Below are 12,686 nucleotides of genomic sequence, written 5' to 3'. Positions count from 1 at the left end.
GGACCCTTCGCTTAGCGCACGAATGCTCTACCGACTAAGCTACCCCAGGAACCATACACAACACCGTCACAATTCTTTCCTTTATATTCAACTCAAACGGGCTGACAAGACGCCAGAAACCCAACTTTGAGTGCACACAATTATGTGTGACTTAAATTGTGGCTTCAAGGCAATTACAATATTACCACAGATTCAACAGGTGTATCTGAGCTATCACGTCTTCTTTTGCGCAAGTAACTCAAACAATATGATCCGGAACTTTTAGACATTAAGGAGACTACAGAAGAATGGAAACTGAATTTTTCATCTGTCAACAAAGACTTCCCATAATACAGCTCTCAATTCAGAGGAACTGCAAGCAGCATTAACAAAATTCTCTTACATCTATCTAAGCCATGAAAATAACCATAGTCTTATGCTTAAAAATACCCAAGTCGCTGATAAGTACTTCAGCTGAAGTTATATAACAGAGTTGGAATTGGAAGAATATTTCCAGAGACATGGCCTCCTGCCATTTAATCATAATCCAGAAACCAAGGATGGATCCATTTTTGCCTCTTAATTACATATAGACATCTCTGATCAACTGTGTGAAAGGCTATGGTGAAAAGTATTAAAAATAAGCGTCTTATGTGGACACTCGAAACGGGAAACGATTAAAGGGAATCCAATTTGATTTTTATAAGCATACTAGCTGAAATAACCCGTCGTTGCCTGTATTTTCCTTTCTGCTTCTATTTTTAGTTAAACTGGTTATTAGGCTATTCGAAAATCTCGGAAATCTAACTACAGACAACCAAAACGAATTGTCTTTACTAAGCTTTCCTCATCCCTAATAGATGAATCTTTCTACAGCGTTCACCTACATGAATTAACGAACTTCTTAGCTAAATTCCTGCCAGGGTTAACTCAATTTAATCACCTGTAGATCAGGCATCAAAAAGAAAACATTTCGTCATGTGCCTTACGTTCAACTGTTTTAATATATATTTATTTGTTTTTGTTTATTTATTTATTTATTTATTTATTCCTGACGTAGTTAAGGCCATTACGCCTTCTTCCACACCGCCAGAAATACGAATAAAATAATAGAAAATGAAACTGTAAACAAAGTAAAACCAAACGAAAATATATACAGGCTACAGTCACACAACCTAGATTGTCTAGATTGTGGTCTTCATGATGTAACAACAATGTTATTTCATGTCGTGTTATTTTTCCATGGCCTCATGGAAGTCGATGTTGAATAAATAGACAATAATAAAGAACAATTGACTGTATACAATTGCATTTTAATATTATACATCAATGTTTGATCGTATTTATTTTTATTTTTTATCCTTTTAATCAGTTTAACATCCATTTGTCCGATTTTAATGTAGCCTATGTTCTTCTCCTGGTTATGAAGGTTAAATGTGGAAACTTTGGCAAGTATCGGTCAAAGCTTGTAGATTTGTGTAGAGTACATACATATATACATACATACATAGCCACATTGACTTTTAATCATAAGATAATAGCCGCAGATCATCTTGTTCGACTGGATACCACCATCAGGATACTTGCCTAAAAAAGGAACACTTATCGGTGGACTTCTTTGATCAAGTGTAAACTTACAACACCACGTAACGATACGGAATCATTCGCACTCTGCATTTACCTGTGCACATCATGGCAGTCTCGTAGCTTTTATTTTCAACATCCTAGCAGATCAATATTTCCGACTTCAGGGGACTTGAGCTAATTAAAATGCGACTGCCGTTATTCTGTGGTAACATTGGAACGATACATCCGCCGCAGAAAGTGAAATTGATCACTGGCGTATATATATCGCTCCAGGCCTCTATAGTCCGAGTCAGCTTACTTAATACCCTAAGGGTAAAACGTAACGATTTTTCCCCTATTACTACATATGCTAGTGGATTATAGTGATTTTCTAGCTCTCAGGTTGAATTTCCTTTTGCCAACTTCGTTTCGAATTGCAGGTACTGACAAAAACTAAAACTGGCAGTTATTTTGTAACTGTTATGTTGGCAGCAATAACTTCGCTTTGCAGTAAAGTAAACTGATGAAAATGCAAGTATCTAGGCTTGCTAATTAATAATTAATTAGTAATACCAGTATTAATATTAATGTCAACACACAATTCAGTTCTGTTGCGTTGTGATTCCAATTCAACTCTATATTCAGGTAAGTGTAATTAAATAAGAAATAACTTATAGACCTACTTCGTATGACACATGCACGTAAATATATCTGACATTTTAATGAAATTCTTTCGTGTTTAGATTTTTATTAAAATGTGAAAAGGAGGAAATAGCATGGTAGCGACTTCTTCAAGAAAGAAAGTGCTTATAGTATTTTGAGTAAGTTATACATTTAAAAGTGGTGTTCTGTTTTCGGAATTCATACTAACCATTTCACTGATCAAACTACATTTTTAGGTTAGGTCTTGTGAATCGTAAACTGTTTAGTTAAAGCAATGAATTACATGTTATCAGACAAAATAAATTTTAATATTAGATCATACTAATCTTAATTACCAACATAATAATATGCGAGAAGTCCAGGAGGAAAATATAATATTTCATAATTTATTGAACTATTTAGAAAACACCTCGCAACATAAAGATGAGATGTAGTAAATAAGTAAGACATTATTATTGTTAATTAGTATATTATTATTATTATTATTATTATTATTATTATTATTTCAGTAGTACGTAGCATTATGATTTTTCCCTCTTTGGTGATAACTGTTATTAGTTGGCAACACTGAAGAGACGGCCAAAAGGAACTTTCAGGAACTACACTTACGTGAAGAATTTCAAGGGAAAAATTGTTCCGGGCCGGGTATCGATCCCGGAACCTCTGGTTGAACGTACCAGCGCTCTGCCAACTGAGCTATCCGGGAATCCACCCGACACCGTCTCAACCTTTCCCTTTATATCCACACAACTCGCGTGGGCTGACGAAACGCCAGAGACCCACATCGAGTGCACACAATCTCTGTGTGACTTGGAATTGTGGTTTTCTGTTAACGTACACAGTGACGTATACATTATGCAAATCTAGTCTTTCAGGTAAAGCTCCCTGTAAAGCCAGATTTGAATAATTTCAAGGGAAAAATTGTTCCGGGACCTGTAGCTCAGTTGGCAGATCTCTGGTACGTTCAACGGATCGATACCCGGCCCCGGAACAATTTTTCCCTTGAAATTATTCAAATCTGCTTTACAGGAAGCTTTACCTGGAAGACTAGATTTGCATACACTTACATGATCCTCACTATAGATGGCCTCGTGGGTGTAAACAACTTCCGCTCAGGAGTCTGTACCTATATCTGCACATTAGGGACCTTGAGAAAAGCCCACTACATTTTCGGTGTTGAAATCTCTGAAGAGACATACAAGTCGGAAGTAGCGTCCGAAGTCGTGGGACAGGATTACGGAGATATTAAAAGTGCCTCCTAGTTAGACGGGAGTTAATAGGCCTAGTATTTGGATCCTAAACCTAATAGTCATAATAAACTGATGTGTTACAAGCAAGATAATAGTACATTTCCCATTTTAAAAGGCGAACATAGCAAGAAGGACAGCGAGCATGAAATGATGAAAATGACATGGATTCATGGATTATATGGTGGATGTTCCTCATACAATGGGGCCGGCGGTATAAGAGAAGAATGTTAATAGAACACACAACGAAGATGCATATTGATAATAATTTGTGTAAATAGGTAGTAGACAAGAAAAAAAGCACAAAATCCACTATCGCACTCTCCGCTTACTACAGCGTGAATCAGCTTAATTAATACTCCAAGGGTGAAACGTAACTACGTTTATGCTCGACAATGCATAAATGTAGTAATTATACACCTGGTAGTAGCCCTTTAATGCACCTCATTAAAGTACACCTATTCATTAAAGTTCAGGTGTTCAGCCAATGACAAGTCACCTTTGTACCGTTATAAAACCGCAAGTATCGATTATTCTCGGATATGCAATCGAAAGACAATTAGCGAAAAGTCACGGAGGCTGGAAATCCAATACTGTCGCAGAAGGTTATGTTCTGTTACTATAATAATTAGCGTTAATTGTAAATAATAATAATCAAATAAATTCAATTTGTCATCTCGTTTTTCAATTCTAAATCAATTTCCAGGTTATATCAGACTAATGTTCATCTTATTCTCTATCAAGTTCAATGACATTCGTCCTCGGAAAAAATCAATACTTTCGCGTCTGCGCACATCTCACAATTCAGGTCAGTTCGCACAAAACCATAACATGACCTAATTTTGAATAATTTCAAGTTAGAAATATGGTCGAGCATAAAAAGTCGTATGAAACTTGCCTATAATGGTAATTAAGACGCTCGTATGAAAATTATGAAACTCGCTTGCGCTCGTTTCATAAACAAACTTACTTGCGTCTTAATTACTACCATTATAGGCTCGTTGCATAATGTACTATTATCTTATTACTACATATGCTAGTGGATTATAGTGATTTTTCTAGATGTCAGATTGAATTTTCTTTCACCAACGTCGTTTCGAATTACGAGTGCTGACAAATACTACAGCTGGAGTTATTTTCTAACTGTTATGTTGGTAGCAATAATTTTGGTTTACCGTAGAAGGAATCTGACGAAATGGAAGTAACTAAGCTCGTGAAATTTGAACGTAATTAATAATTAATTAGTAATACCGGTATTAATATTAATATCAATACATAATTCAGTTGTGTTGCGTTGTGATTCCAATTCAACACTATATTCAGGTAATTGTAATCAAATAATATATAACTTATGGACCTAGACCTACTTGGAATAAAACATGCACGTGGCCTATGGACAGAAATATATTTTTTTATTCAGATTTTTATTAAAATGTCCAAAAGACGAAATAGCATGGTAGCGACTTAGGAGTATGTATTTTAAGTAGGGTGTACATTTGAGGGGTTTGAGACTAAAACATAGTAAGTGACATTTTAATGTTTTGAAGTTATTAGGTACGGTAGGTAAACATTTATACATGCAACAGTTTGTATGATTACCAGTAAAGTAAAATCTGTATACTTCTGCCATCTGTTGAAAAGTTGAAAAACTAACTACTGCATTAGACGCAGAAAGTAAGATACCATATTATACGCTACATATCTCATTTTTGACCAACATGTCATTTACTATATTTTACGCTCGAGCTCCATCATTTCAGAGTGGTATTCTGTTTTCGGAATTAGTACTAATAATTTCACGTGATAAAACAAAATATATTTTTTGGTTAGGTCTCTTGAATCGTAAAGTTTTTAGTCAAAGGAATAAATTTCATGTTGTCAGATAAAATACATTTTAATATTAGATCATACTAATCTACTAATTACCAACATAATGTGCGAGAGGTCCAAGAGGAAAATATACTCTCACAAATTATTGAACTATTTAGAAATCATCTTCCAACATAAAGGTGAGGTGTAGTAAATAAGTAAATAAGCAAGACATTGTTATTGTTAACACTATATTATTATTATTATTATTATTATTATTATTATTATTATTATTATTATTATTATTAAGTATTATTATTAGTATCATTAGTAGTATTTTAGTACATAGTATTGTGATTTTACCCTCTTTGGTAATATCTGGTATTAGTTGGCAACGCTGAAGAGGCAGCCAAACTAGCCTTTTAGGACCTGCTCTTACGTGATCCTCACTATATTTTGGAGAAACCCACCTCGATCGGAGTAACTGAAGACTTTTCGTGAAATAGTGACGCTAACGAGTATAATAAAAATATTAACAATAAATATTAAACAATAGTTTGTACTTGTTTAATCGATTCCGGCTGCAAACTGTTTTTACCGTTTGCTATCGTAATATTACAGTATAGGATATACAGTCACGAAGCTCAATACGCAGGGAATATGCATCCATAGATGAACGCTTCTATCGCCTCATCACAGATAATGCGAAATAGTACCGGCACAGTCTATTGTTCCTAGTACCCTCAACAACTCAAGCTTCGTGACTGTATATAGGTTATATCTAATATTTGTTATTCTCAGGACACACTCTTACAGTTTCGTAAAATGATAGCGATTTGTAATAATAACAATAATGATATAAAAATTAGTACTAGTACGTTTAAGGGTTCCGTTTCGCTTTAATTGATTATTTGTTATGAAGAATAGGTGTGAAGATTTACTTCATGTGTATCATTTTCTCAAAATGAATAGACTTGAGATGCGACTAACCTGGATGGACAGCAGGCAGTCAAATCTCTCCATCCCAAATCTTTTCCAAACTTCTCACCATCTTCTAGGCTCTGCGGAAGGTGCTGATTCAAAGTCTCGGGTAGCAGCAGGCTACAGGTACCTCCAGCCACCAGAAGAGTTCCCATCACAATCAATGGTAGCACCAGCATCTCCTCGCCCTGATCAGAACATCAACATTTCAGTTCTTGCACCGGGATATCATTTTATTTTCACTAAAATTTCTAATATTAACCTGGCTATACCTTTGGATTAACAGTTGAGAACCGGAAACACCGTTTGTTACCCCCTTCCACGATCGGAGTTTGGTGATACTGGCGTAAAATACATGCAAATCACTTTACTAAGTATAGGAGGGAAGAAAAGTAGTTCATCCATTTACGTAAACTAGGAAATATCACGATTTTGAGTTAGATAATTTTCATTACGTTTTTCTTTAATCAAAATACAGTACTGTATTAACAATACGTGCTTTTACTCACGAACTGAGCTGTCCATGCGGACGTATTCATTATGCAATATATAATACTACCTACAGCACATTAGCGTACAATATAGAAAGTGAATTTAAATTGAAAATAATCATAATATGGATATTTAAACACATGTTTGAAAATGGTGGCCGTCCATTTCGTTACAGGCTTCAGTTCTTTTGTGCATATTATCTCACTGTAGACTATTGTACCTAATTACAACTTCGTCCTTCGTACCAGTAATTCATGTTGAAATAATTCTGTACCTACGCTATAAAAAGTACCTTACGTACTGTAAATTCAATCTTCACTTCTGCCCGATCCGAAAAGATAAAATTACTCAGACATGCTATCTACTTTCCGTCCAAGTGGTTTTGTCGCAGGATCGTAGAAAGGGGGGAAATCACGTGACAGTTAATTACTTAACGAGGCCCTTTTATTTAAGTTATTTTAAACAGGTGTATAATACAACTCATGACACGGGCATACAAACGTTGGTGTACCGGTATGATAAATGCCTCAATAACAATGACTATGTTGAGAAGTAGCCAGTGAATCTCTGTAAATAGAGCAATAAATATTTCTTACTTCTTGATGTTTTTGTTTTCTTTATCGACCATTGGAACTTACTTCCTGGATGAACCTCGTACATAACATATTTGTGGTGTTCGGGTAAAGGGGTATAAGTCATTTTTTTGTCCAGGTGGAATTTTGTTCCCCAGACGAACACAGAAGTTAAATTATACAAGTGGGTGTGGAAAAATCAAAGAATACTAGCAGTTGACGTGTTTTATTTGTGTAGAAAATTATTTGTAATAAGAGTTCGAAGTTTAATTTTCATTTATCTCGGAACTCATTTTTATGACTTATCTCCTTTTACCCTAACACCACAGATATATTCCCTACTCTATGTCCCTGTTGAACTACACAGAAATAATTAAGCAATGTTGAGATAATATGTCGATAATAGAGGTATTACGTAGACGTCCAATTCATAACAGAAAATATTTTCAGAAAATAGCCCACCCACTAGCCTTTACAGAGGAGCGAGCAGAAGCAATTGGGGGAAACCGGGATGCGACGTAAGCAAACGGACGCACAGTATCTGTGCAAAAATATGATTCAATATTGAAAGCTCTTTATTTACTGGAAAAAGCGACCATATTTATGGAACGTAGTATACTCACTCACTCACTCACTCACTCACTCACTCACTCACTCACTCACTCACTCACTCACTCACTCACTCACTCACTCACTCACTCAGTACTATTTATTATTACCGTAAGACGACTTTGACTGCATATGTGTCTTGGTTCTGTGTGGATGACGGTTGAACTTCATTAGTAGAAGGGGTGGGAGTGAAGTAATTAAAAACTCAGGTACAATAAAAATTGAAGTAAAATTAAATGATGTACCTGTATAAATATATTTTAAATAATGTATCTATGAAGTTATTGACTTTTTTTTTGCAATACTCGCATCCACAGTATTGACAATAAATAAAGTCACACTATAAACGTTGCGTATGTTTCAATGAAAGAGTCAGAGGTTGTTATTCTGGACATTATGTGATATTATTTTATGGTGAAAAAGGCAAGTTTATTCTAATTTCGTCCAGTTTTATTTGAATTTTCGATAAATCATTTCATCGATACTAAGCAATGTTCATATTTTGAAAGACATATTAATTAGGACATACTTTCCTATAAGTAGTCTATGCCTATTGTACAGAGTGTTTGATTTAAACCATTAATTTTTATTTAGGCAGCCCAAATATCAGTCTCGTCATGTGGGAGGTATTTAATGGTTTTGCAGGCGGAATTAGGAGTGTGTATTAGTGTCCATGCGAATGTCTTCGTAAAATTATGTTGTACTAAACATGTGCAGTCAATCTGTTAATTATTGTTTATTTTCTTTCGGCTTTCCAATGTTTCTCATAATCTGTTTATCATTGGATAGTGTTTTAATGAGTCATTTGCTCTTCTTATAGTACCGATATTATATTTTCTTTCTGAATGTTTAAGTTATCTCTAGTTCCTTAGAATAAACGTAGGCGCTCGCTTACCGGAAAAATTCGTTTGTTGCATTCGGAGCTCATTCCGTCAGATCCCGGCTACTTAGACACTCGTAATGAGTGCACCTCTGCACATTGTGCCACTGTCGCACATCTGTGACACAGTGCATATGAGGGTTGGCCACAAAATGGAAATTAAGAGGTAGAACTTAAACTGAGAGGATTCGATCAGGCATCAGAACTGGAATCCGATGTGGCTTAGTGGATAAAGCGTCAGCACGTAGAGCTGAAAACCCGGGTTCGAGTCCCGATGCCGGAGAGAATTTTTCTCCGCTCCACCTATCCTTTGTCTTCTTTTCTGTTCGAAGCCAATTTCGTCTATTGCGCTACCTGAGATGAAACGGCTTACAAGAGAAACTAATGGCAAGTGTGTCTGCCCTTGTTTCACAAATTGAATATGTTAATTGGAGGTCGCTCCTTTAATATATATGATCAGTGAGGACCACTTGACCAATTTAAAAGCCTATGCCTCACTGCACCACTTCTATCTTTGAATAAATGCAATTGATGGACTCGAATGATAAAATTATGTGATTATTCCGGATGGGTGTCAATAAAGAAGGTTCATACGTGGCTGCATTTCGCACAAAGAGATACCCAATACAAGACACTTTCGACTCGTGTAACGAGTTTTGTGAAAATGTCTGAAACTGCAGGCAGAGTCCGCTTCAGATTGTTAAATTAGTGCTCCACACTGTCAAAAGAAAATATTCAGGTTATTCTGCGTTGACAATGAGACGTTTACCAGAGCAACTTGCATTTGTTGTTGAATCTAATGAAAAATTATAATATTAAAGGTAGGAAAAAAATCGTTCGTTGCGTTCGGGTTTTTATTATAGTTTCGCTCACTTGTCCGCATTTCAGAATGAATAATCAAATAGTGTTGTAATTTACCGCTAGAGCGCATTATTTCATTGTAGTGTTCTGAACTGATCCTGGAAATAAAATTAAAAGCTCTGTGACTTAAATAAACTATGAAGGACGTACCTGGTTAATTTAGTATTTTCCCATCTTTCTCCATATTACATTGCTATAATTCTAATTTCATAAATTATAAAGCTATTCATACTGTTGGACTTAATAAAATAAACTTTGCGACAACCATTTCATTATACCTTCAATACTACCGCGATTGGAGGCCTTGCAATCGATATTATTTGCCATGACATTCTCTATTTCGATCTTGAATCATACGGAAATTCGTTTAGAATTCTCTGGCAAGAATTCTGATCGGAATCCGGTCATGCGGACAGAGGCTATACGGCCAAATGGGCGATGCTCCATTTAAAATAATGCAAAGAATAAAAATCCGAATTCACCGTACGGATCCGTTCCGGTGAGTGGGCGCCTATTTTAACACTTTTGTTTGCTTTTGGAAAACGTAGTGAAAATTCCGCTTTCTTCGGCATTATCTTTTGCTGCTTCATCGTGAGAATTCATATTGGTTCATTATTACAAAGAAACTTTGTAGTTATGACAATGGAAATATTTATTTTCGCACGATAGTGTATTTTCTCAACGTTAGAGCAAATGGCCGCAATGATTTGAATTCAGAGTTGCCAACCTAGATAAGTTTGTTAAAATATCACAAATAAGTGCTCTAAAGTTATAATAAAAACCACTGCATTCTCTGTAAGCTAAAATCCTACAATGCATGTAAAATTAATACGCAAAACATAGTGTTTATTAATATACATTATACAGAACAAATCACTCCATTTGAAATGTGCTGAACTTTATTTAAACAATTCAAACTTCACTTAAAAAAATAAATAAAAATTATTCCAAATGAACACGAAATACTACAAGTATCTGAATCATTTTTACTCCTTAACACTGAAGTTTATGGTGAAGTTTGTACGTTGGCCAGCCTGCTAACCTTCAGTCAGCTGTTCATAGTGTAATGTACGTAATGTATATTAAGATTTTTAAAAGTATTATTTTCAAAATATACTATCATGCAAAAAATGTTGTACAATACACGTTTGTGAAGTACATTACAAAGCTCGGAAATTTAAAAACTCGCTTTGCTAGTTTTTCAAAAGTTTTCCTCGACTTTGTATAAAGCTCTTCCCAACCTTGTATCGTAATATACTGTGACAGCAGCGTGAGATTCGATCTCACGACCAGCAGAAGGAAGAGCAAGGTCGGCCGTGACGGGCAGGTTGCGCGCGCGTCTGCTTCCTGGGGCATGTGCTGTGGGGAGAAAGGGGAAAGAGCGACCGCGGCAGAGAGGAGAGATATCCGGATGATTCGAGAATGGACACGCGCGGAAATCTCTAGATCGCGAACTTTCTCGCAACTATGGTGTGAGTATAAATTACGCATGCGAGTGAGACAGTCAGTCAGTAAGTCAGTGTTGTTACAGTCAGTGGACAGCAGCCAGTCTTGTGTAGCAGTGAAGCCAGCTTCGAGACAGGAGTTCGACTTGAGTGTGTCCGTAACTGTGGAGCCGGAAGTCCTGAGTTTGAGTGCAGTGGACCGCAGTTGGGGGACCTGAGTTCGAAGTTCAGTGGACTGTCTCTAAGGTCTGTGGTTCGAGATACTGTGAACTCGAGTGACTGAGCTAGAAGAACTAGCCAAGGCAAACGAACTGTGAACTGAGAACTGACAGTTCTGATTTGTAAATAGTGCTTTGTGAACATTAGTTAAAATTAACAGTTCATTGTTGTTCTCAATAATCCAAGTAAATTGTCATTGTCGTCTGTGGAGTGTAATAACGAATACTGTGTTGCTGTGTGGAGAGCAAATCCCATTGTTGACGGGAGTGGAATTAAATTGTAGAAAGTGAAGAGTTATTGTTGAGATAATAAAATTACATTGTTGTTCAGTATAAAAACTTACAATACTAATACACACTAGAGCCATCTTCAGTTACAAGCCGGAGCATGGGTAGGTATGGAAACGCTGAGTGGAGGTGGGCGGAGGCGAAATAAAGGCATGACGTTTGACGTTTTAGTGCTTTGATTTCGTTGTCACATGTACATTTTCGACATTACTTTATACAAAACTAAGTGCATATGATCAAGATTCAGTGTATCGATGTACGTAATTTATTACGGAATCCGAAATGATATTTTGAGTTTCAGAATACCGCGTAAGTACTTGCATACGGCCACTTATAACTTAAAAAAAAAATTAAAAGCATACGTGTTTTTTATTGATGGTACAAGGGAAAATAAATAAATACTTAAAGAAATGTTACTTGTACCAAAAATAAATAAAATAACGACGTACTTTCGCAGTACCCTATTCCAATCAATTAGCCATTATGTGGGTAATAAATTGACAATGTTTTGCCGCTTTATGTTGTTTCACCTCTGATGTGAAAGGTCTAGGATATCACATACATTTTAATTTCATGTTATTATCTGTCGTGATTTTCTATAAATATTTCAGATGTCCAGGAAGCCAGTTTTAGTTTGAACCTCGCCAGTCACCATAACAATACTGTTATCCTAAATTATTTGTTACAAATTTTCTAAAATATAATTTTAAATAGGCCAAGGCCAAGTATAAAGATCTATGAAAAAGTGAAGAAATATACCTTCAACATAATACGTAACAAAACACATCATTATCTTTTAAGTATGTGCCAATTAGGGTAAACTCGGTGAACTTTAAATCCTGTAAATACGAAGTGAAAAGAAACATGTTTATAACTAATTTATTACAAAAGAAATAATATTAATAAACAACCTTGAAAACCAACAAAGTGAGTGTATGCATCTACAAATATAGACAGTTCTGACGTATAGCAGGCATTCCGAATCGTCAACAAAACTGCAACATTTATGAGATCACAAAACAGCTGTTTACAATGAACTTGAAAATCAACGGCGTAACTTTATTGATATAGCAGGC

The 12,686-nt window shown here is 35.7% G+C and overlaps 1 protein-coding gene across 1 annotated transcript in view; it reads right to left on the bottom strand.

Moving 5' to 3' along the window:
• LOC138713707 (beta-alanine transporter-like) overlaps positions 1 to 12,686 on the bottom strand; it is a 1,405,169-nt gene that overhangs the window by 10,140 nt on the left and 1,382,343 nt on the right. Inside the window, exon 11 of the mRNA XM_069846007.1 lies at positions 6,255 to 6,433. Within this exon, the coding sequence (XP_069702108.1) occupies positions 6,255 to 6,433 (179 nt within the window). The remainder of the gene's footprint in view (positions 1 to 6,254; positions 6,434 to 12,686) is intronic.

Source organism: Periplaneta americana, chromosome 14 (assembly GCF_040183065.1).
Source record: "Periplaneta americana isolate PAMFEO1 chromosome 14, P.americana_PAMFEO1_priV1, whole genome shotgun sequence".
Classification (NCBI taxonomy): Eukaryota; Metazoa; Arthropoda; class Insecta; order Blattodea; family Blattidae; genus Periplaneta; species Periplaneta americana.
The sequence above is the reverse complement of the archived record's forward strand: the minus strand, read 5'-3'. Positions and strand labels throughout refer to the sequence as shown.